The 27,554-nt window shown below is 42.2% G+C and overlaps 1 protein-coding gene across 2 annotated transcripts in view; it reads left to right on the top strand.

Annotated features, from left to right (window-relative positions):
• The window catches only part of FPGS (folylpolyglutamate synthase), a 60,306-nt gene that overhangs the window by 2,413 nt on the left and 30,339 nt on the right, over nucleotides 1-27,554 (top strand). The window contains exon 1 of one of the 2 annotated variants that reach the window (XM_063431406.1): nucleotides 27,239-27,497. The exons of the other annotated variant lie outside the window; for it this stretch is intronic. Coding sequence (XP_063287476.1) covers nucleotides 27,381-27,497 — 117 coding nt within the window. The 5' untranslated portion in view covers nucleotides 27,239-27,380. Of the gene's footprint in view, nucleotides 1-27,238; nucleotides 27,498-27,554 lie in introns of those variants that run through there. 2 annotated transcript variants of the gene reach the window in all.

Raw genomic sequence — 27,554 nt, 5'->3', positions numbered from 1 at the left:
ACTGGTATAACGTGTAAAGTGCTAAGTACACCCATTAACGCTATATAAATAAAATATACATACACTGTATAACTACAGCACTTACTGTACCTCTCACTATGGTGGTATAATGTGTAAAGTGCTAAGTACACCCGTTAACACTAAATAAATAAAATATACATACACTGTATAACTGCAGCACTTACTGTACCTCTCACTACGGTGGTATAACGTGTAAAGTGCTAAGTACACCCGTTAACACTAAATAAATAAAATATACATACACTGTATAACTGCAGCACTTACTGTACCTCTCACTACGGTGGTATAACGTGTAAAGTGCTAAGTACACCCGTTAACACTAAATAAATAAAATATACATACACTGTATAACTGCAGCACTTACTGTACCTCTCACTACGGTGGTATAACGTGTAAAGTGCTAAGTACACCCATTAACGCTAAATAAATAAAATATACATACACTGTATAACTGCAGCACTTACTGTACCTCTCTCTACACTGGTATAACGTGTAAAGTGCTAAGTACACCCGTTAACACTAAATAAATAAAATATACATACACTGTATAACTGCAGCACTTACTGTACCTCTCATTACGGTGGTATAACGTGTAAAGTGCTAAGTACACCCGTTAACACTAAATAAATAAAATATACATACACTGTATAACTGCAGCACTTACTGTACCTCTCTCTACACTGGTATAACGTGTAAAGTGCTAAGTACACCCATTAACGCTATATAAATAAAATATACATACACTGTATAACTACAGCACTTACTGTACCTCTCACTATGGTGGTATAATGTGTAAAGTGCTAAGTACACCCGTTAACACTAAATAAATAAAATATACATACACTGTATAACTGCAGCACTTACTGTACCTCTCACTACGGTGGTATAACGTGTAAAGTGCTAAGTACACCCGTTAACACTAAATAAATAAAATATACATACACTGTATAACTGCAGCACTTACTGTACCTCTCACTACGGTGGTATAACGTGTAAAGTGCTAAGTACACCCGTTAACACTAAATAAATAAAATATACATACACTGTATAACTGCAGCACTTACTGTACCTCTCACTACGGTGGTATAACGTGTAAAGTGCTAAGTACACCCATTAACGCTATATAAATAAAATATACATACACTGTATAACTGCAGCACTTACTGTACCTCTCACTACGGTGGTATAACGTGTAAAGTGCTAAGTACACCCGTTAACACTAAATAAATAAAATATACATACACTGTATAACTGCAGCACTTACTGTACCTCTCACTACGGTGGTAACATGTAAAGTGCTAAGTACACCCGTTAACACTAAATAAATCAAATATACATACACTGTATAACTGCAGCACTTACTGTACCTCTCTCTACACTGGTATAACGTGTAACATGCTAAGTACACCCATTAACGCTATTTAAATAAAATATACATACACTGTATAACTGCAGCACTTACTGTACCTCTCACTACGGTGGTATAACGTGTAAAGTGCTAAGTACACCTGTTAACGCTATATAAATAAAATATACATACACTGTATAACTGCAGCACTTACTGTACCTCTCACTACGGTGGTATAACGTGTAAAGTGCTAAGTACACCCGTTAACGCTATATAAATAAAATATACATACACTGTATAACTGCAGCACTTACTGTACCTCTCATTACGGTGGTATAACGTGTAAAGTGCTAAGTACACCCGTTAACACTAAATAAATAAAATATACATACACTGTATAACTGCAGCACTTACTGTACCTCTCTCTACACTGGTATAACGTGTAAAGTGCTAAGTACACCCATTAACGCTATATAAATAAAATATACATACACTGTATAACTACAGCACTTACTGTACCTCTCACTATGGTGGTATAACGTGTAAAGTGCTAAGTACACCCGTTAACACTAAATAAATAAAATATACATACACTGTATAACTGCAGCACTTACTGTACCTCTCACTACACTGGTATAACGTGTAAAGTGCTAAGTACACCCATTAACGCTAAATAAATAAAATATACATACACTGTATAACTGCAGCACTTACTGTACCTCTCTCTACACTGGTATAACGTGTAAAGTGCTAAGTACACCCGTTAACACTAAATAAATAAAATATACATACACTGTATAACTGCAGCACTTACTGTACCTCTCATTACGGTGGTATAACGTGTAAAGTGCTAAGTACACCCGTTAACACTAAATAAATAAAATATACATACACTGTATAACTGCAGCACTTACTGTACCTCTCTCTACACTGGTATAACGTGTAAAGTGCTAAGTACACCCATTAACGCTATATAAATAAAATATACATACACTGTATAACTACAGCACTTACTGTACCTCTCACTATGGTGGTATAATGTGTAAAGTGCTAAGTACACCCGTTAACACTAAATAAATAAAATATACATACACTGTATAACTGCAGCACTTACTGTACCTCTCACTACGGTGGTATAACGTGTAAAGTGCTAAGTACACCCGTTAACGCTATATAAATAAAATATACATACACTGTATAACTGCAGCACTTACTGTACCTCTCATTACGGTGGTATAACGTGTAAAGTGCTAAGTACACCCGTTAACACTAAGTAAATAAAATATACATACACTGTATAACTGCAGCACTTACTGTACCTCTCTCTACACTGGTATAACGTGTAAAGTGCTAAGTACACCCATTAACGCTATATAAATAAAATATACATACACTGTATAACTACAGCACTTACTGTACCTCTCACTATGGTGGTATAATGTGTAAAGTGCTAAGTACACCCGTTAACACTAAATAAATAAAATATACATACACTGTATAACTGCAGCACTTACTGTACCTCTCACTACGGTGGTATAACGTGTAAAGTGCTAAGTACACCCATTAACGCTAAATAAATAAAATATACATACACTGTATAACTGCAGCACTTACTGTACCTCTCTCTACACTGGTATAACGTGTAAAGTGCTAAGTACACCCGTTAACACTAAATAAATAAAATATACATACACTGTATAACTGCAGCACTTACTGTACCTCTCATTACGGTGGTATAACGTGTAAAGTGCTAAGTACACCCGTTAACACTAAATAAATAAAATATACATACACTGTATAACTGCAGCACTTACTGTACCTCTCTCTACACTGGTATAACGTGTAAAGTGCTAAGTACACCCATTAACGCTATATAAATAAAATATACATACACTGTATAACTACAGCACTTACTGTACCTCTCACTATGGTGGTATAATGTGTAAAGTGCTAAGTACACCCGTTAACACTAAATAAATAAAATATACATACACTGTATAACTGCAGCACTTACTGTACCTCTCACTACGGTGGTATAACGTGTAAAGTGCTAAGTACACCCGTTAACACTAAATAAATAAAATATACATACACTGTATAACTGCAGCACTTACTGTACCTCTCACTACGGTGGTATAACGTGTAAAGTGCTAAGTACACCCGTTAACACTAAATAAATAAAATATACATACACTGTATAACTGCAGCACTTACTGTACCTCTCACTACGGTGGTATAACGTGTAAAGTGCTAAGTACACCCATTAACGCTATATAAATAAAATATACATACACTGTATAACTGCAGCACTTACTGTACCTCTCACTACGGTGGTATAACGTGTAAAGTGCTAAGTACACCCGTTAACACTAAATAAATAAAATATACATACACTGTATAACTGCAGCACTTACTGTACCTCTCACTACGGTGGTAACATGTAAAGTGCTAAGTACACCCGTTAACACTAAATAAATCAAATATACATACACTGTATAACTGCAGCACTTACTGTACCTCTCTCTACACTGGTATAACGTGTAACATGCTAAGTACACCCATTAACGCTATTTAAATAAAATATACATACACTGTATAACTGCAGCACTTACTGTACCTCTCACTACGGTGGTATAACGTGTAAAGTGCTAAGTACACCTGTTAACGCTATATAAATAAAATATACATACACTGTATAACTGCAGCACTTACTGTACCTCTCACTACGGTGGTATAACGTGTAAAGTGCTAAGTACACCCGTTAACGCTATATAAATAAAATATACATACACTGTATAACTGCAGCACTTACTGTACCTCTCATTACGGTGGTATAACGTGTAAAGTGCTAAGTACACCCGTTAACACTAAATAAATAAAATATACATACACTGTATAACTGCAGCACTTACTGTACCTCTCTCTACACTGGTATAACGTGTAAAGTGCTAAGTACACCCATTAACGCTATATAAATAAAATATACATACACTGTATAACTACAGCACTTACTGTACCTCTCACTATGGTGGTATAATGTGTAAAGTGCTAAGTACACCCGTTAACACTAAATAAACAAAATATACATACACTGTATAACTGCAGCACTTACTGTACCTCTCACTACGGTGGTATAACGTGTAAAGTGCTAAGTACACCCATTAACGCTATATAAATAAAATATACATACACTGTATAACTGCAGCATTTACTGTACCTCTCACTACGGTGGTATAACGTGTAAAGTGCTAAGTACACCCGTTAACACTAAATAAATCAAATATACATACACTGTATAACTGCAGCACTTACTGTACCTCTCACTACGGTGGTATAACGTGTAAAGTGCTAAGTACACCCGTTAACACTAAATAAATAAAATATACATACACTGTATAACTGCAGCACTTACTGTACCTCTCACTACGGTGGTATAACGTGTAAAGTGCTAAGTACACCCATTAACGCTATATAAATAAAATATACATACACTGTATAACTGCAGCACTTACTGTACCTCTCACTACGGTGGTATAACGTGTAAAGTGCTAAGTACACCCGTTAACACTAAATAAATCAAATATACATACACTGTATAACTGCAGCACTTACTGTACCTCTCTCTACACTGGTATAACGTGTAACATGCTAAGTACACCCATTAACGCTATTTAAATAAAATATACATACACTGTATAACTGCAGCACTTACTGTACCTCTCACTACGGTGGTATAACGTGTAAAGTGCTAAGTACACCTGTTAACGCTATATAAATAAAATATACATACACTGTATAACTGCAGCACTTACTGTACCTCTCTCTACACTGGTATAACGTGTAAAGTGCTAAGTACACCCATTAACGCTATATAAATAAAATATACATACACTGTATAACTGCAGCACTTACTGTACCTCTCACTACGGTGGTATAACGTGTAAAGTGCTAAGTACACCCGTTAACACTAAATAAATAAAATATACATACACTGTATAACTGCAGCACTTACTGTACCTCTCACTACGGTGGTATAACGTGTAAAGTGCTAAGTACACCTGTTAACGCTATATAAATAAAATATAAATACACTGTATAACTGCAGCACTTACTGTACCTCTCACTACGGTGGTATAACGTGTAAAGTGCTAAGTACACCCGTTAACGCTATATAAATAAAATATACATACACTGTATAACTGCAGCACTTACTGTACCTCTCTCTACACTGGTATAACGTGTAAAGTGCTAAGTACACCCATTAACGCTATGTAAATAAAATATACATACACTGTATAACTGCAGCACTTACTGTACCTCTCACTACGGTGGTATAACGTGTAAAGTGCTAAGTACACCCATTAACGCTATATAAATAAAATATACATACACTGTATAACTGCAGCACTTACTGTACCTCTCACTATGGTGGTATAACGTGTAAAGTTCTAAGTACACCCGTTAACACTAAATAAATAAAATATACATACACTGTATAACTGCAGCACTTACTGTACCTCTCACTACGGTGGTATAACATGTAAAGTGCTAAGTACACCCGTTAACACTAAATAAATAAAATATACATACACTGTATAACTGCAGCACTTACTGTACCTCTCTCTACACTGGTATAACGTGTAAAGTGCTAAGTACACCCATTAACGCTATTTAAATAAAATATACATACACTGTATAACTGCAGCACTTACTGTACCTCTCACTACGGTGGTATAACGTGTAAAGTGCTAAGTACACCCGTTAACACTAAATAAATAAAATATACATACACTGTATAACTGCAGCACTTACTGTACCTCTCACTACGGTGGTATAACATGTAAAGTGCTAAGTACACCCGTTAACACTAAATAAATCAAATATACATACACTGTATAACTGCAGCACTTACTGTACCTCTCTCTACACTGGTATAACGTGTAAAGTGCTAAGTACACCCATTAACGCTATTTAAATAAAATATACATACACTGTATAACTGCAGCACTTACTGTACCTCTCACTACGGTGGTATAACGTGTAAAGTGCTAAGTACACCCGTTAACACTAAATAAATAAAATATACATACACTTTATAACTGCAGCACTTACTGTACCTCTCACTACGGTGGTATAACGTGTAAAGTGCTAAGTACACCCGTTAACGCTATATAAATAAAATATACATACACTGTATAACTGCAGCACTTAATGTACCTCTCTCTACACTGGTATAACGTGTAAAGTGCTAAGTACACCCATTAACGCTATATAAATAAAATATACATACACTGTATAACTGCAGCACTTACTGTACCTCTCACTACGGTGGTATAACGTGTAAAGTGCTAAGTACACCTGTTAACGCTATATAAATAAAATATAAATACACTGTATAACTACTGCATTTGCCGTACCCCATCTAGTTTATTGTAACATGTAACGTGCTAACTACACCTGTTAACACTAAATAAATTAAATATATAGTAATATAGATACTGTTCTTACTGTACTCCCCACCCCGTAATGTGAACTATAAAGTGCTAAGTACACCCGTTAACGCTATACATAAAATATACATACACTGTATAACTACTGTGCTTGCTGTATCTCCCCTGTACTATCATGTAACATGTAAAATGTACATCTGTAAATGCGAAGTAAATAAAATATACATCTACTATACTGTATAACTACTGCTTTAATAGAACCTCCCGTTACTGTAGTGTGACCTGTAAAGTGATAAGTGTACAATAATGATATATGAATGATAGACAGTCAGACAGATAGACAGTCAGACAGGCAGACAGATAGACAGACAGATTGACAGGCAGTCAGACAGACAGACAGACAAGCAGCCAGTCAGACAGACAGATTGACAGGCAGTCAGACAGATAGACAGACAGGCAGACAGACAGATTGACAGGCAGTAAGACAGATAGACAGACAGTCAGACAGATTGACCGGCAGTCAGACAGTCAGACAGACAGTCAGACAGATTGACAGGCAGTCAGACAGGTAGACAGACAGTCAGACAGAGAGATTGACAGGCAGTCAGACAGATAGATAGACAGACAGGCAGACAGTCAGACATATTGACAGTCAGACAGACAGTCAGACAGATTGACAGGCAGTCAGACAGGTAGACAGACAGATTGACAGTCAGACAGTCAGTCAGACAGACAGACAGATTGACAGGCAGACAGATTGACAGTACAGTAAAGTTCCCTGTCTAGTTTATGTCATACACCATTACTTACTTTTAAGCATCTTAAAATGTAAAAAAAAGTTTAAAGTTACCTGTAATCTAGCGCTTTCTCATCCATCTAACGTCAGCAAGAGCCTTGTGTGGCCAATCAAAGGCTTCTCAGAGAAGCCTGTGATTGGACTGTTTTGCTGGCTCAGAATGCATTCATGCACTCTGAACTGGCAGGAAGGGGGGTCAAAGGAGTGGGTAGAGTAAGGGAGAGCTTTAAGTAATGGAGGGAGGCGGGAGAGAGAACATAGAGGAATGGACAGAGGCGAGAGCAAGAGGAGAAGATCGTTACATCTGTTACCAGCACGCAGTCCGCACTGATGACAGACGTAAGTTTTGCACAGAATTCACATTTGGCAAGTTCCAAGTTTCACGGCCCCAGCACACAAGTCCAAAAATCTCTGAATGTGAAGTGTTTCAAGCAGAAATGCTGCACATCCAGACTCCTACCACCACTTGGTGGTCATAGTGGTTGGAGTGACACTTTATTTTTTTTTAATTTTTTTGTGAATTTATTTTTCTTGAAAGAGGATTTCAGAAAATACAACGAGAGACTCGCATGCCTCAACATTTGATGGTGGTTAAGACCGTTTTGAAACTAATATAGATATGGGTGGAAAAATCTACCCTGGATGAGTGGAGAAAATGGTTGATTTAGTTGTGGTCTCAAAATATAATGATACAAATACTTTACGGTAGGAAGAAGTTCTCAACTGGTAAATGAGCTCCCCATTAGAGCTCTGAAACAATAAAACTGTGTATAAGGGGAATTAACCCTAAACGTACCAGGAGATCTTCTAACCATAAAAAGAGAGAAAAAGCAGTACTAGTCCAGAAATGAACTCAATACTTAAAACACACACTGGAGTATGTAAACTATCTACACGTTTCCCAATCTCAAATTAGTAACAGGTTAAACAAGCCAAAAGACTAAGCCAAAAAATAAATAAAAATAGAAATTAAAATAAAAATAAAAATAAATGTAAAAAGTAAAAGTAAAAATACAAATACAAGGTGAAGTTATTCTAAATCCATATACTAAGTACAAACTGGTGTAAATGAGTGTAACAGTGGATATGGACTCCAGCAACCAAATCTATATACGTTCCAGCTGCACTGTGTTACTGTCTGTAATATTGTATCTGTATGAAAACAGACAAACACAGAAATATAATCAAATGTCTTGCAGTGTGGGCTACTGCTCACGCACTAAGTCACTGGCATAGATCTAGAGTGATAAAAATAAGTGTCCTCTAGTACTTTGTAACTTCAAAAAACACCCGTTTTTTTTCAGTAAAAAATCTATAAAATTTATTTCAACAGCATCATCAATGGTAGAAAAAATGAATGAAAACGTGATACATAGTATATACCGTAATAAATAAAAAATCGATTGGTATATTTACAAAGTCCTTTGGGATAAGCAGAATTCAAGTTAAGCGGTTGCTCACTGAACCTCTGGCCGGTCAAGAGGTAACAGTGGGAAGAAAAGCCGGGAAGTTGGTTTTCAAAATCTTCGCGTGCGTCTCACTCAGTGTTGGTCTGCGTTCCACTGGATCTCGGTAAAGATGCGGCTCCTGCCGTAAATTGCCTTACGCGTTTCGTGACTGAATGATGTCACTTCATCAGAGGCTCGTAATCCTAAGAGAGCAATTAATGTACTTATATAGCTCACATTAAAGGACCACTCTAGTGCCAGGAAAACATACTCGTTTTCCTGGCACTAGAGTGCCCTGAGGGTGCCCCCACCCTCAGGGACCCACTCCCGCCAGGCTCTGGGGGAGGAAGGGGTTAAACTTACCTCTTTCTCCAGCGCCGGGCGGGGAGCTCTACTCCTCCTCTCCTTCTTCCTTGCGACGTCATCGGCTGAATGCGCATGCGCGGCAGGAGCCGCGCTCGCATTCAGCCAGTCGCATAGGAAAGCATTTACAATGCTTTCCTATGGACGCTTGCGTGCTCTCACTGTGATTTTCACAGTGAGAATCACGCAAGCGCCTCTAGCGGCTGTCAATGAGACAGCCACTAGAGGTTTTGGAGGCTGGATTAACCCTCAGTATAAACATAGCAGTTTCTCTGAAACTGCTATGCTTATAAAAAAAAGGGTTAATCCTAGAGGGACCTGGCACCCAGACCACCTCATTAAGCTGAAGTGGTCTGGGTGCCTAGAGTGGTCCTTTAACAAGAATATCCCGGACAGCTGTGGACTGTCTTAATCAAGTTAGTCACTTTATCCGTGATCTTGCAATGTTAGGGTAACGAAAAAATAAAATTAATGAATGAATGAAAAGGGGCAAAAAGAATAATACCATGTAAAAAAACACATGTAAAACATACACATCTACAATGCAGAATATCGATCCATATGTAAATGTACAACTGTGGAGCAGTAATCATACAAAACCACATTATTTAAAAGCAGGGTGAATCAAGATATAGCACATATTAATTTTCAAACACTGCTGATTCCACTAGCTCTATGGGGTTAATATTTGTGATTCGAGAGTTGAGTCTACATGAATACATGAATAAATAGATACAAAGAAAATAAAAATAAATGTTACAATATAAAATATAAAATATAGCTTGAACTTCATCCAAATGTTATAGAGGTACAGAACGTTGTAGAGAGAGATTTTTCAGTAGAATTACAAATTGTATCGAAACATTTGCAGGATACTGGATTGCTGTCAACTTGCGATCAAGATAGGAGACAAATCTTAACCTAGAGAGAAAAATAAATCTTAATCTAGAGAGAAAAATATCATAAAGTAGATAATGACTATCAGTTCTTCATACTTCTATACAGACTGGAAACCCTCAAAATTTATCCCAACATAATATCATACCAAAATTCAAGTGGTAAGACATGACAATTGATGGCAGATAAACCATCTTGGGGACAGCAATCAGGAAAGGGGAATGTGATAAATATATAGATATAGGATCACGTTAGGATGAATTGTGGTAGACATAAATGAAAATAAAAATAAAAAATAAAAATTAAATTAAATTAAAAATAAGAATAAAAATAGAAATAAAAATAAAAATAAATATGAATATGAATATAAATAAAAATAAAAATTAAATTAAAAATAAAAATAAAAATCAAGATAAAAATAAAAATAAAAATAGAAATAAAAATAAAAATAAAATTTAAAATAAAAATAAAAATAAAAATAAATTGATGAATGGATATAGTCATAAGAGATAATCCATCTTGATGGCACCCAACAGTGGGTAACTCGTATTCAAGTATATGGCAGGGTGAATAGTAAATAGAAAATAGAAAAAAACAATTGGCTCGTATGGGTTGCTTATAGAAAGGCATTCAGCTCGAAATCTTTGTTTAAGCCTTTCGGTTCTAATGTATCTAAATTAAAATTAAAAATTAAATTAAATTAAAATTAAAACCGCTTAACTTGAATTCTGCTTATCCCAAAGGACTTTGTAAATATACCAATCGATTTTTTTTTTTTTTATATACTATGTATCACGTTTTCATTCATTTTTTCTACCATTGATGATGCTGTTGAAATAAATTTTATAGATTTTTTACTGAAAAAAAACGGGTGTTTTTTGAAGTTACAAAGTACTAGAGGACACTTATTTTTATCACTCTAGATCTATGCCAGTGACTTAGTGTGTGAGCAGTAGCCCACACTGCAAGACATTTGATTATATTTCTGTGTTTGTCTGTTTTCATACAGATACAATATTACAGACAGTAACACAGTGCAGCTGGAACGTATATAGATTTGGTTGCTGGAGTCCATATCCACTGTTACACTCATTTACACCAGTTTGTACTTAGTATATGGATTTAGAATAACTTCACCTTGTATTTGTATTTTTACTTTTACTTTTTACATTTATTTTTATTTCTATTTTTATTTATTTATTTTTTGGCTTAGTCTTTTGGCTTGTTTAACCTGTTACTAATTTGAGATTGGGAAACGTGTAGATAGTTTACATACTCCAGTGTGTGTTTTAAGTATTGGGTTCATTTCTGAACTAATACTGCTGTTTCTCTCTTTTTATGGTTAGAAGATCTCCTGGTACGTTTAGGGTTAATTCCCCTTATACACCGTTTTGAAACTAATAATTGCCACCTTTGAACAGTCTCTTCTGGGTTCTCAATCATTATACATGCTTTCCTTTGGGGAAGTATTAATGCGAACGTGGCCATTGCCGCGCAAGCACATTACGTTTCCCGTGCCGTCTGATGTCGGCAAGGGAGGAGCCGAGGCGGAACCTGAACCAGCACTGAGGGACATCGGCGCTGGAATCAAGTGGTGACAGAAAGGGTTTTAAACCCCTCCTGCACCAAAAGAGGGCTGCGACATAGGGGGGCGCTATAGGGAGCTATAGTGCTCGGAAACCAACCTTGTTTTGCTTGCACTATAGATTCCCTTTAACCATCACATCAAATTCCCATTAAATCTTTATATTCTGTCCATGGAAATAGGCTCAAAAGTAAAGGGTTATCTGATGATAATCCAAAAGTCTTTTTGTTTATTTTTTTATTACATTATTTGAATTCTACTCTCTTGTTTTTCATATGTGGAGACCTGCGTGTCTTGTTTCGCTTAACAAAATTTAGAGATCTGCAAGTCTTGCGTGTTTTCTGAAAACTTTGTCTAATAAAAGTAAATATATCAAAAAATAAAATAAAAATTAAAGGTTTACCTTAACCACCATGACGCTTCAATGATTTGAAGTGGTCGTCATGGTGGTAGTAGTCTGTATGTGCAGCGTTAGTGCTTGAAACCCTGCACATTCAGAGTTATTTGTACTTGTGTGCCGGGGGCTAGTTATACGCCCGTCTCATGTGACTTAGGCAGCCTGGTTTTGCCGAATATGAATTCTGAGCAAAATTTATGTCTGCAGGATGGCGACAGATATAACAATATTCTCCCTTGCTGGCACTGCTTCTTCAAGGCGAAATTTGCTCTCCCCTGCCTCTGTGCGACCCCTACTGCCCCAGTCCATTAAATAATTCGTATTTTTTTTTTTTTAAATTGTAAAAATCCCTTATTTCTCTCCAATCTACTTATCGCGTGGCGTGCAGATGCGCTCTGACCCGGTAAAATGTCCCAATCAATGGCTTCTCTGTGAAAAGCCTTTGAATGGGCCGCGTGAGGGCAGGTATGACAGGGTGTCGAGATCAAGAGGTTATTACATTGCTGATGTGAAAGTAAGGGGATGTGTGAGAGGAAAGGTGTCTGTCCTACAAGTGGTAAAAAGTGTAATTAAATCAACAGAATAGATAAGATTAGTGCTGTAAATATTGACATTTACTTAATTTTAAATGTAAATAGCTTCAAATAAGTGAGCAAAGAGATCAGAGTTTAAGTGTGTTGCTAATCAGTGTCAATGTGTCCTGTTGTCTTATTACTATTATTATTGGCTATTCTGAAGCACTTAACAATATTATAAAAAGGGGGAAATGTAACAATAAAATAAAAAAAAATAAAAAAAATGTTACGGGAACAATAGGCTGATGAGGACCCTGCTCAAACGGGCTTACAGTCAGAGGTCTATCTATCTATAGTGAGGGAAGAAAGTATTTGATCCCCTGCTGATTTTGAATGTTTGCCCACCGACAAAGAAATGATCAGTCTATAATTTTAATGGTAGGTGTATTTTAACAGTGAGAGACAGAATAACAAAAAAAAAATCCCGAAAAATGCATGTCAAAAAAGTTGTAAATTGATTTGCATGTCAATGAGTGAAATAAGTATTTGACCCTTTGGACTTAGTACTTGGTGGCAAAACCCTTGTTGGCAATCACAGAGGTCAGAAGTTTCTTGTAGTTGGCCACCAGGTGTGCACACATCTCAGGAGGGATTTTGTCCCACTCCTCTTTGCAGATCCTCTTCAAGTCATTAAGGTTTCGAGGCTGACATTTGGCAACTCTAACCTTCAGCTCCCTCCACAGATTTTCTATGTGATTAAGGTCTGGAGACTGGTTAGGCCACTCCAGGACCTTAATGTGCTTCTTCTGGAGCCACTGCTTTGTTGCCTTGGCTGAGTGTTTTGGGTCATTGTCATGCTGGAATACCCATCCACTTTCAATTCCTTGGCTGAGGGAAGGAGGTTCTCACCCAAGATTTGATGGTACATGGCCCCGTCCATCGTCCATTTGATGCAATGCAGTTGTCCTGTCCCTTTAGCAGAAAAAAACCCCAAAGCATATTGTTTTCACCTCCTTGTTTGACGGTGGGGATGGTGTTCTTGGGGTCACAGGCAGCATTCCTCCTCCTCCAAACATGACGAGTTGGTTTGATGCCAAAAAGCTAGATTTTTGTCTCATCTGACCACAACACTTTCACCCAGTTCCAGGGCCGGACTGGGAACTAAAATCAGCCCTGGAAAAAAATTCTATACCAGCCCAATAATGCGTCGTGCCAGCATAGTGTGCTGATATAGAGGGTGAAAAAATAACTTAAAATTGAAAACTCTTACTCCAACGAAGCAACGCATATAGGGCTTCAAAATGAACAAAAGAGCGCCTTTATTTTAAGTAGACGTACATTTGCATGTAATCAATGTTTCAGTACAACTACTTTGGCCTATTAAGGACATTTTAGTAATGGTACTGAAATGCTGAATGTCTGTAGTTGCACAACTAAAAAAAATGAAGTGATCTGGTTAATTTTGAAGTTCTATAGGTGCGCTCTTCACTTTGAATATGTTATTGTGCATGAGTATGCATCTAGCAACAAGACAGGGCCAATACGTGCTCATTACACACATACACACATACACACATATATGACATTTATGTGTGTATTATGCATATATAAATGTATATTACTATATGTGTAAATATTATAGGCTTAATTATATGTTACTAATACACACATCAATATACATGCATATGTGATCCTGACAGTAATACACACCCATATATATATATATATATGGGTGTGTATTACTGTCAGGATCACATCAATTTACGTCTATTACCTTTACCTTGTTTAGTGTATCTTGTCTCCAATTGCCTCCTTTTTTTCCTCTTACAGCAACCCTTGTGCATCTTTTACTTCATCCCAGTCCCTGTGTGTTTCTTTTTACCCTTCTCCAGCCACTGTTCCCCTTCCCTACTGTATGTCTCTTTGTCCCCCCAACAAACCTTCACTGTGTCTCTCTTCCCCATCTCCTCCCTGTGTCTCTCTTCCCCATCTCCTCCCTGTGTCTCTCTTTCCCATCTTCTCCATGTGTCTCTCTCTTACCCATCTGTCTCTTTGTACCCCCATCCCCTGTGTCTCTCTATTACCCCATCTGTCTCTGTGTCCCCCCTTCTCCTGTCTCTCTAATACCCCCCTCTTTGTCCCCCCCATCCCCTGTCTCTCTATTACCCCTCTGTCTCTTTGTCGTCGTCCCCCAACCTGGTGTCTTTCTATTACCCCTCAGTCTCTGTGTCCCCCTCCTTCCCCTCTATTATTTGCCTCCCCTTCCTCTTTTTTTGCCCCCCTTCCCCTCTATTTGTCTCCCCCATCCCCTCTATTTGTGTCCCCGCCTTCCCCTCTATTTGCCTCCCCCATTCCCCTTTATTTGCCTCCCCCATCCCCTCTATTTGTCTCCCCCCATCCCCTCTATTTGTCTCCCCCTTCCCCTCTATTTGCCTCCCCCTTTCCCCTCTATTTGCCTCCCCCCTTCCCCTCTATTTGCCCCCCCTTCCCCTCTATTTGCCCCCTTTCCCATCTATTTGTCTCTCCCCCTTCCCCTCTATTTGTCTCCCCCCTTCCCCTCTAGTTGCCTCCCCCTTTCCCCTCTTTGCCCCCCCCATTCCCCTCTATTTGCCCCCCCCCCTCCTCTCTATTTGTCCCCCCCTTCCCCTTCTGACCTTTTTACAGGATGACTGAGGGAGGTGGTGGAGCTAACTACCAAGCTCCCTCGCGGTCCCCATAATTCCCAGCATCTACACATCATAGAGTAATCACTACTCTATGATGTGTAGATGCTGGGAATTATGGGAACCGCGAGGGAGCTTGGTAGTTAGCTCCGCCCCCTCCCTCAGTCCCCCTGTGCTGACAGCTATGCTGCTGTCAGTATCAGTGAGTGTGCCGCCGGACTGGTAAGGCGGCCGCCTGGCACACTCACTGATACTGACAGCAGCATAGCTGTCAGCACAGGAGATGGGGGCCGCCGGCCGCAAGGTGAGTAATCACCTCATAGTGTGCCGCCGGACCGGCCACCCGGCGGCACCGACATGCGGCCGGCGGCCGCGATATTCTTGTGCAGCAGGGCTCCCTTTCTATCTCCAGCCCCCCAGGTGCCGCGGCCCACCGGGAAATTTCCCGGTATTCCGGTGGGCCAGTCCGGCCCTGCCCAGTTCTCCTCTGAATCATTCAGATGTTCATTGGCAAACTTCAGACGGGCCTGTACATATGCTTTCTTGAGCAGGGGGACCTTGCGGCCACTGCACGATTTCAGTCCTTCACGGCGTAGTGTGTTACCAATTGTTTTCTTGGTGACTATGGTCGCAGCTGCTTTGAGATATTACCAAGATCCTCCCGTGTAGTTCTGGGCTGATTCCTCACCGTTTTCATGATCATTGAAACTCCACAAGGTGAGATCTAGCATGGAGCACCAGACCGAGGGAGACTGACGGTTATTTTGTGTTTCTTCCATTTGTGAATAATCGCACCAATTGTTGTCACCTTCTCACCAAGCTGCTTAGCGATAGTCTTGAAGCCCATTTCAGCCTTGTGTAGGTCTACAATCTTGTCCCTGACTTTCTTGGACAGCTCTTTGGTCTTGGCCATGGTGGAGAGTTTGGAATCTGATTGATTGATTGCTTCTGTAGACAGGTGTCTTTTATACAGGTAACAAGGTGAGATTAGGATCACTCCCTTTTAGAGAGTGCTCCTAATCTCAGCTTGTTGCCAGTATAAAATACACCTGGGAGCCAGAAATCTTGCTGATTGATGGGGGATCAAATACTTATTTCACTCATTGACATGCAAATCAATTTATAACTTTTTTGACATGCGTTTTTCTGGATTTTTTTGTTGTTGTTATTCTGTCTCTCATTATTAAAATACACCTACCAGGGGGGCGGAGCCTGACCTCTGAGCAGAGTAGATGTGGAAAGCCTGAGCTCCTGAAACTTAGCCTGATTTTGGGGTATTTTGCCCGATTATGAGGCTTCAACGTACAGAATCCAACACACTGATGGTCAGGGGACCCCGGGCAAACAACGTTCTGACTAAAGACAGCACTCAAGCACCCGAAAAGCCCGGGAGCTCTGCTGCGGCCTACCTGGGACAAAGCTGTGGGGGATGCGGCCGATCCACCCGCGTTGCGACCCGGGACCTGAGCCCGCAGCGCTCCTATCCCCCCCCCCCCCGGACTGGTGGGGGTCATCCCGGTCCACTTCACGCTGACCAGAACGACAGGCCTCGCATCAACTACTCAGGCAAGATCGCTGAGCAAGAACCTAGCCGTGGCAAGATGGCGGATGCAGCCCCCTCGCAAGCAACGGCGGGGAGTCCAAAGCAGGTGACCACCCGCGACCACATGGCAGATTCAATAAGGACGCCATATTTCAAAGGTTCTGGCTCAAATTGCAGCACCGCGTCCAAGCCACCGAGGCAAGCAGGCGCACAGAAGCTAGGAGACCCCAGCGACAGCCTGTGAAGGGACCTACCCAAGGCAGCACTCCAGCGACGACACCCACGAGATCTACTGCTCGCCTTCCCAAGCGGAGAGCCACTAGGGGCATACGCACCCCGCATCATCCACAAGGTCAGAAGACCCCCCGCAACACGCGACGTATGACACCTCGGCCTGCCGACTACTCTCTGCGGGGACTAGACTGGGCCTGTTACAGCACCCAGGTCTGTGGAAAAAGGATGCCAGCCCTCGAACAGGCTTGGGGCTGGAGAAGTCCCTGTGCAGGCGAAATTTGCCCGACGGATGATACCGCCGTCTGGCTAAGGATGGGAGTTGGTTAACTCAGAGGGGGGACTGTCACACAAGCCCTATATCACAAGAGTACAGCAGCTGAATTTAAAAAAAAAAAACCCTCTGCATCAGTAATTAACCAGGGACATGCCTTCTTATAATGTCCCCAATGTGCATTTAAAATGTCTCCAATGTGCCTGTATAAGGTCTCCAATATGCTTTTTATCATGCCTCCAATGTGTTCTCCCCTGCTTATAGTTTATTGCTAACTTCTTTGTTTCTAACCTCTATGTTTCTATCATTTGACACTAACCCAGCCATCACCCAGGGCACGGAGAACATGCGAAATACTCTGCTCACTTGTCTGAGGCTATTAATCTGCTTCTATTCTGTCTTTAACATGTTAAATGCAACTATATAAAACAAAAATGTGCTGACTTTCTGAATGCTCCAATTGTTAAGCTTGAAAATGAGCTCGAGGTCTGCTATTGGGGCTCCTTGAGCATGTTTGTCATTATAGTTATGCACAAATAAAATACTAAATTAAAAAAAAAAAAAAAAAAATACACCTACCATTAAAATTATAGACTGTTCATTTCTTTGTCAGTGGACAAACATTCAAAATCAGCAGGGGATCAAATGCTTTTTTCCCTCACTGTATCTATCAATTTCCTCGGAAACAGGAAAATGTATATATATAAAAAAAAAAAAAAAAAAAAAAGAGCAGGCCAATTATTATCATCTAATAAGCTGTATATCCGAGCATTTTGTTACAGAGAATCACATGTGTAGATATGGTCATCTGACACATCTCCTGCTTGGGAATGCTTCCTGTGTCAAAAACCGGTGTCTTCAATAAAACCTTGGATTTGGTTATAACCCTTTCTGTGGTGCTCACTCCCTCAAACTCAAGAAAAAAAGTGAAACAACTTTTTTCCAGCTTTGAAGTTCTCCCGCAGGCTGATCTTTCACAACTGGCGTCACTCCTTCTCGCCAGAGGAAGAGGGAGGTCAAGTAAGGCAAATGAGGGTAGGCGACAGGCGGCATCATGGAGGTGGGATGTCACCATATTGGATTTCTGTCTCCAACATGCTGTGCATGTTGGTGTCAGACACCGATTTTGCATAGAACTTACCTTAGCCAGCCCAGACCTTTGTTCTGGGCTCGTTAATAGCACTGCGGAAGCTAATGGGTTCATCTCTGTCCGTGCAGCATTTCATAGTAAAACGCTGCACATATAGACTGCAGGCACCATGACCACTTCAAATCACTGATTGACAAATTCCGTTGAAATAGTGAAATAAAACTGGCTTCCTTATGCAAACTGACCTCCCAATGTTTCCCTATGAGGAAGCATTGGATTGGCCGAAATCATCTATCTCGACGATCTCAGCGGCAGAGCGGAAATGACGGGAACCAGCGCTGTGAGCAGCGGTGTATTTTGAAATGGTGCTGTCTTAGGCATGGCAGATCTCAGCACTTGGGGGTGGCGTTTTATGCCGCCCCCTGGAAAGTGCCTCCCAAGGCCTTGTTTGCCTCACGATAGATACATCCCTGGCTGTGAGGAGTCTTTTTAACCCTTGCAGCGGGGGCCTGGTCACCTACATGGTGACTAGGGCACTATAGCGTTAGGATTATACATGCATAGTGTTCCTTTAAGGTCAAAATAGCCAATCTGGAAAATAAAATCAGCCATCCTTTCAGTTTAGTCTTGTGCAAGGGTTATTTACTAAAGTGAGAATTCAAGGTGAATTAAAGGAACACTATAGCATTAGAAATACAAATGTAACGCTGTAGTGTCCCTGTCCCTCGGTCTAAATAAATCTCCCCCTGTTTGCCATGAATTTCTTTTAAATCTTACCTTGGGTAACAGAGCTCATTCCCCTCCTCGCCTCCTGTGACATTTCCGTGATGGTCCAATCCAATGTGCCTCATAGATGAGCGTTAGGGACCTAAGCATATGCACAGCGAGTGCCTCACACACATTCAAACTTACCCATACTAAAGCATTGAGTCAATGCTTTTCCTATGGGGGCTTCCTCATCATGTGACTGAGTTTTACTCAGCCAATGTAGTGGAAGCACCTCTAGTGGCTGTCATACTGAAAAAAACTGCAATATTTCACTTTGCAGGGTTAAAAGTACGGTAACATTGCACCCAGACCACTTCTTTGAGATTATTTGGTCTGGGTGACTATAGTGTTCCTTTAAGGTCAAAACAGCAATCTAGACAAATTATAGTTAGCTATGCTTTTAGTTTGGCTACTCTGGCCTTACATTTAAAATTCACCTTGAATTCACTGTGAATCCTCACTTTAGTAAATAAGCCTGTGATGGTAAAAATAACAAAACATTTTTTAACTTAAAGGACCACTCTAGGCACCCAGACCACTTCAGCTTAATGAAGTGGTCTGGGTGCCAGGCCCAGCTAGCTTTTACCCTTTTTTTTTATAAACATAGCAGTTTCAGAGAAACTGCTATGTTTATACTGAGGGTTAAGCCAGCCTCCAGAGCCTCTAGTGGCTGTCTCATTGACAGCCGCTAGAGGCGCTTGCATGCTTCTCACTGTGAAAATCACAGTGAGAGCACGCAAGCGTCCATAGGAAAGCATTATGAATGCTTTTCTATGCGACCGGCTGAATGCGAGCGCGGCTCCTGCCGCGCATGCGCATTCAGCCGATGACGTTGCGAGGAAGAAGAGGAGGAGGAGGAAAGCTCCCCGCCCGGCGCTGGAGAAAGAGGTAAGTTTAACCCCTTCCTCCCCCCCAGAGCCCGGAGGGAGTGGGTCCCTGAGGGTGGGGGCACCCTCAGGGCACTCTAGTGCCAGGAAAACGAGTATGTTTTCCTGGCACTAGAGTGGTCCTTTAAGGGCTTACATTTACGACTTTTTTCTTTTCACTTGTAAACACATCAACCTTGAACAGAAATATGTGAGTCAAATAGTGACATAAATGTAAAATAGCATTTAACTGACCTATAAAAATAAAAATAAAAAGTCTATAAAACATACATATAAATATAAATATTTTACTGCAGGATTATTGGTATCAGTCCCAGGTTAGTAAATGGGTGGATGTAGCTGACACTGGCCAATGAGGGATATCGGTGCCTATGATAATTGTTGATTTTATTACAAGACACGGAGGCTTGTATTTGCATATCCCTTTCTTTACTGTCCACAACAGCAGCAAAGAACATTAACAGAATGAAAAAAGCAAAAGGTAGTGCATGCCTCATACATAGGCCACGCCCCCTTGTGTCCAGTATAATAACCTGGTCCGCCTTCCCATTTCCCTCTTTCTTTGCTGCTCCACGTCAGATAAGTACCTTTTTATTATACTCTGATAATATTATTAATTTACCTTACATCCTGTTTAATTTTATTCTCTCATTTGGCTGAACTATTAGTTTGTTGTTCTTAACTCCCAGGTTCCCAGACCGTTTGGGGTGCCCTCATAATCACCTATGGGCAACCCCATTCACTCCATGTGAAGAATCTTTAACTCCTCTCTTATATCCTCTCTCATCTAAACTCTATACCCGTTTTTTCCGATTCTGGTCCCTGTTCAGCGTTTATGCGCCATTTTCCCTGGGGTATTTCCGTCTCCATGTTCCCTTGGTGATCCCTACGTTCGTGCGTTTGTTCGCACGAACGCCGGGGTCTTCTATATACTTCCCTCATTGGCCATTCGTGAGCTTGCGTTTTGTTTTGCGAACAGCCGCCTTCCTTCACTGCCGCATGGTCCTTTCGGCAGTTTTACCTGTTCCTTCCCTCATATTAGGCGAATATTCTATGCGAACAGCTGTTCGCCTATTTATTCACCATACATGCACGTTTTGTAATCTATTTTGTGCGTTAATTCGGGAGTTTTATTTCCCGCTCTTTTTTCTGGTCAGCATAGTGACCCTTAAGTTCCCCCCCCCCTTTGGGACCTGCTTTCTCATACCAACGGTCTGGGCCCTGGTGAGAGTCTCTGTCTTTTTTCTGTCAGCGTTTTAAAATACCTTTCTCCAAATTGATTATAGGCTATTGCAATAATCTGTTATTATTTTAGCTGTCCGTTTGGGTGAATTACTCTCACTGACTTTGCTTCTAGCATTATAATTATTATGCCTAAGCCCAATATGTCTGCCTCCGCCTCCCATACGGATGGGGACAACCCCACCCCAATAGGGGAGACCTCGGCCACTACTTCTAACCCGCTCCCTCCGGGTGATAACCCCTAAATGTCAGAGGGACCCCAGTTTGCCGCGCTTCAGCGCTCTATGACCGACGCCATTATGGCGGCTATGGGGTCAATGTCATCGGCCCTCTCACAGTCCATTGCCCACACCCTTTTGGCACGGCCTATGGATACAGATCCCGGTGATTTAGGCGCAACCCTCACGCGCCATATGGGACAGCCTTCTGACCAGGCACCTAAAAAGGCTACGCACAAAGCCCAACATATTTCTCCCCCTGCCTCCAGAAACACTAGGACTGGCGCACCATTGGTCGCCCCTGAAAGCGTGACCCAAGCATGCAAACGAGCCTTTCCGCGCCAGGCAGAACGGGTGCAACTTTGGAAATGTGCGAGAGCACAAGTTGAGAGTGACTCCGACTCGGAAATCGGGTCAGAGGAGAAGGCCAAGATTGAGTCAGAGACCGACTCAGATGCAGAGAGACCTGAATTGGGCACGGGCCTCTTTCCCTCCACGCAAGCGGAGACGCATGGAGGCGATCTAGGGACGGCACACCCCGCTATTGCGGGGTCCGCCCTAGTGCATCCACTAGGAGAGCCATTGTTTGACTCGGACGAGCTTCACCACCCAAGGTCCGCGGAATAGCTCCCAGCGGACCACGTTGCCAGTTACCTAGAAGCATGGGTACGGCGCCCTCTCAGTAAGGCTGCAAGAAACAAACTTGGGGCAGAATGCCCCAGACCGGTAGTCCCCAATAAGGTGTGCGTAAGTATCCCCTCCCCCAGACCACTTTGCCTCTCTCGGCACGATCGCATGTTGATTAACGAGGAACTGCTCAACCTCCTAGACAAGAGGGCGATAGAACAGGCACCCATGGGCAACGCTGGGGTCCTGAGCAATGTTTTTCTCGTGGAGAAAAATGGTGGCCTTATGCGCCCGGTTATAAACCTGCGCCCCCTCAACACCTTGGTAAGATATTGTCATTTCAAGATGGAGGGTATACATCTCCTGAGAGACCTACTCCTGGACGGAGATTGGTTGGCGAAACTAGATCTCAAGGATGCCTACCTTACAGTCTCGGTGGCAGAAACATCTCGGGACCTTTTGCGCTTCCAATGGCGCAACAAGACCTGGCGTTTTACGTGCCTCCCCTTTGGCCTCTCATCAGCTCCTTGGTGCTTCACCAAGCTCCTCCGCCCGGCGATGGCCTGGCTGCGCAGTCGAGGCATACGACTTATCGTCTATCTAGACAACATCCTACTCATGGCTCAGGCTCAACAGGTCCTCATACGACACATCAAACTGGCGGTAGACCTCCTCTCCCGTCTGGGGTTCCTCATCAACTGGGAGAAATCCCGTCTGACCCCTACAACACGGATAGAATTCCTAGGATTTCTGGTGGACTCAGTACAAGAATCCTTGAGCCTGCCCACAAACAAGATTTGTGCGATCCGCAAGGAGCTGCGTAGGGCACTCCTCCGACCACAACTCACATTACGACAATTAGCTCGCTTGATTGGCCTCCTAGCCTCCTCCATCCAGGCAGTATTCCCTGCCCCTCTACACTACAGAGCCCTGCAGTGACTCAAGATCGCGCACCTACGGGAGGGCGCGTCCTACGCGGATCTGGTGACTCTGGACAGAGAGACAAAAGACGAAATCCGCTGGTGGATTCTCAATCTGTCTGCTTGCAATGGCAAGGCGATCTTCGGCTCCCTCCCGGAGTTTACCATAGAATCAGATGCGAGCCTACAGGGATGGGGCGCTCACTGCGCAGGCGTCTCTACGGGAGGCCGCTGGTCGGAAACCGAAGCCCGGTTACACATTAATGCCTTGGAACTTTTGGCTGGCTCCTTCGCGATCCGCAGCTTTGCGAAAGGTCAGGCACATGGATGTATTCGCCTCCGCATGGACAATGTCTCAGCAGTGCGGTACATCAATCACATGGGCGGCACCCAATCGGCGCTCCTAGCTGGACTAGCGAAGGACTTCTGGGAATTCTGTCTGGAACGGAACTTGATGGTCCAAGCGGAATACTTGCCAGGGCTGCACAATGTCCAGGCGGACTGGAGTTCGCGCTCTCTCTCGGACACCAGCGACTGGAAGTTGGACGTGGAGGTGTTCTCCACTATATCATCTCTGTGGGTCCTTTTGCTATAGACCTTTTCGCATCCCGACTGAATGCCCAACTCCCGCGTTCCTTCAGCTGGAGACCAGATCCATCGGCAGAAGCCGTGGATGCTTCCTGCAGGATTGGCAAGAAGCCCCCCTGTATGCGTTTCCCCCATTCTTGATGATCCCCCACACACTCATCCAGACCCGCCGCCAGCGTGCCAAATTAGTCCTCGTCACTCCCTTCTGGGGGACACAGTCATGGTTCCCACAACTATTGGAGATGGCGGTGGATCATCCCAGATTGCTGCCAACCTTCCAGGAACTTCTTCGGAACCTGTCAGGGGATTGTCACCCCCTCCTGGTGGATGCCTCTCTCAGTCTACTGGCCTGGCGCATTTCGGGGGACCCTGGGAGATCTGAGGTGTTTCGGAATCTACTCAACGACTATTGGCGGATGCATGGGCTCCAGGCACTCAACGAGCATATGGGTCAGCCTGGAGAACTTGGGCTGGCTGGTGCATGGCTAAGAACGTGGATCCCGTTTCAGCCCCTGTGACCTTCATTCTGTATTTCCTGACATCCCTCTTCGAGGAAGGGAAGGCATACCGAACCATCAACTTATACAGATCGGCTGTCTCCTCAACACACCAAGGCTTAGACGGAAACCCAGCCGGTCAACACCCACTAGTGTGCAGACTCCTAAGGGGCTCCAGACTTTCCCGTCCACCCAGGCCCCGCTATTCCTCCACTTGGGACGTTTCGACTGTTTTGTCCTTCCTTATCACCTGGCCTCCGAATTCGGATCTCTCCTTATGCCAATTATCGGCCAAATTAGTTTGCCTCCTTTGCCTAATATCTTGCAAGAGAGTATCGGATGTCCGGGCCTTGGACCTCGACGCTAGATCATACACCCCAGACGGGGTAACGTTCACTATCCATAGACGGACTAAAACATCTATTAGATCGGTATCGTACCCGGCTTTCCCGTCTCCACCAGCACTGTGCCCGGTGGCGTGCTTAAGAGAATACGACGACCGCACTAGTACTCGCCGGGTGGCTACGACATCCCAGCTCTTCCTTTCACTCTGTCCACCCTTTAAACCGGTGGTAAGCAGTACTCTCTCCCGTTGGTTGAAATGGCTACTCAGCACAGCAGGTATCGATACCTCCATCTTCGGCGCTCATTCCGTAAGGAGCGCCTCTGCCTCTGCAGTTATCACATCAGGAGCACGCCTGGAGGACCTTATGAAGATGGCTGATTGGTCAAGAGAGTCGACATTCCGAGAATTTTACTTTCGCCCGACTACTCATCTGTTTACGGCAGTGGTGGACCAGCTTTAAACTTGCAAATACGAGCCTCCGTGTCTTGTAATACAATTACATGATTTTGCTATTGCATGACAAAAAGTCATGATTTTCATAAAGACACGGAGGCGAGTATTGTCCCACCCAATTTGCTCGGGTATGTGATGGTTATTATTCTGCAAATTTTCCCACCCAGATCATCTGCATACGTCCGGATACGAGGAGGTGGTAAGTGGGGCAATTTTACACTCATGTATGTTGTATTTTGTCTTATGGATGCAAGGACATTGGCATAACAGTCGGGTGAGATAATGTAGATTCGGCCTCTTCCGGCCTTGATAATGGTCCACAGATCCGATTTAACCTCTGGGTTCCTGTCGCTTATGTTTTCACAGCCTGACCCGTACGATTCAGCCGGAGACACGCTGCCACGCCCTGATGAAACAGTCCTTTTTCCAGTGGAAACAGCTCATCATCGCCTAGTTATGGACTTGCTCCCATGGGACTCACAGTTTTATGCGTGTTACTGAAATTCCCATGTTTTGTTGAGAGTTACCTAAATGTTATGTTCTTTCCGTTTGTTAATTTCGTGTAGCACCTTCAGAAAGAGGGTAATGGGAAGGCGGACCAGGTTATTATACTGGACACAAGGGGGAGTGGCCTTTATTTTCGGAAATTCTGTTAAATGATCTGGATTTTCTTTTAAAAACAGATACATATTTTTATTACAATCAAGCACGTGTGGCTATAAATACCTGTAGAAATTGATAATTCTGTAATAATTTCAGTTCTGTATACGGACTGGATTATTGGTATTATAAATGAGGGCAGTGCACATTCCTCTTTCCATTACTGACTGGAGATTGGGTTTGTAAATTCAAGAAGGACTGGCATGGGAGTAGCAGAAATTCACTGACTCAAAAGGATTGCCATTTATAATTGAGAGTGAAATCTAACACGGTTATTCAGTAAAGTGAGAGTTCAAGGTGAATTTCAAATTTGAGGTCAAAATAGCGAAGTGGAAAAATGAATTAAATCAAAACCAATCAGAGTTCAAAGGACATTTAAATCAATATCCGGACACTATATTATGTTATCCTACATAACAGATGTTTGGAGGAATTATTAAAAACCAGCTCTAATTGCTGTTGTTTCCCCAAAAGGAATTCATCAGACAAGTTAACAGAGCCATTTTAACGCATGGGCACCAGGGAGAGTTGCCCAACGAGCACAGGGGCCCATAGACTTACCAACGTCTCAGTATATATTTTTCCGGGAGATTTATTCAAAACTTTCAAACCCTCTTTATTAAAACGTTTAGGTGGAATAATCACCTCAATATCAGGTGTTATCTGTACATGCAAATTTGCTGTTGCGAATACATATCTTGACCTTGATGAAAACAACGTACATTGTACATAATCAAGACAATATCAACACACATCATTTTTTGAAAAACAACAACAACAACAACAAATGCAACTTGTGATTGAATTACGGATCAAATCAGTGATAAACTAGTTTACTTATGTGTGATATCAGTATTTGGTGGAAGATATCTGCTTCAGGACTGATATAAAAACACAGGGAAGGAGATTTATCAAGGCTAAACAGGCGGTGTTTTAATTGCAAAGTGCTAAATATTTTTAAACCATTCTATAGGTTTCTATGGTAAGTGAACTTGAATTACCGCTGAATAGCGCCTGTTTTTACCTTGATAAATCTCTCCAAAGTTTATTACTCACACTGACCCATCATTTTATGTGAACCTGCAATTTGATTTTAACGCAGTACAGTATAGGGTATGTGGGATAATTGACTTGCTGCATTCACCACTGAGGTAAATGGCACCCTATCATGTTAAAAACTATTAAACACGATTTAATTTCTGAGATTCATGTTATGTGACCCCCTTCCTTATTTAAGAAAAGTCAGTGCATTCGTGGCACACACAGTTTTTATGTAAAGAGTATGACACATATATGTAACTACTGGTGGGTGTTGCTATTGAGCTCAGTACTAGTGGAAACTATGTAATGTAAAGGAAAAAAAACACACAGCCATTGATATTAGAGCCAAGTATCACTGGACCATCCCCATGAGGGGGTGCCTGTGTTGTGTAACACCAGGGGAGGGTATCATGAATTTCAGCTGAAGTTCGTGCCCCATCCAATATGGCGTCGCCGCCCCGCCGCGCCTCGTACTAGTCAAGGGTCAGAGGGTGTGTGTGAGCGCCACCAGCATGGCTCCAAGATATCGGGCATTACACGCGGTGCTCAGGTTGCTTCCCACCGCTCGCACCGTCCGATCCAGAGGTTTCAGCACCTTGCCGGAGCCGGTGGTCAGGATGGAGTACCAGGTGAGCCTGGGGGCAGGAGGAGGAGGTTGCATCAGACAGGGGGACACGTAGGTTGGG

This window comes from Pelobates fuscus, chromosome 9 (genome assembly GCF_036172605.1).
Source record: "Pelobates fuscus isolate aPelFus1 chromosome 9, aPelFus1.pri, whole genome shotgun sequence".
Taxonomy (NCBI): Eukaryota; Metazoa; Chordata; class Amphibia; order Anura; family Pelobatidae; genus Pelobates; species Pelobates fuscus.
Note: the sequence above shows the minus strand (reverse complement) of the source record. Positions and strands in the feature narration are given on the sequence as shown.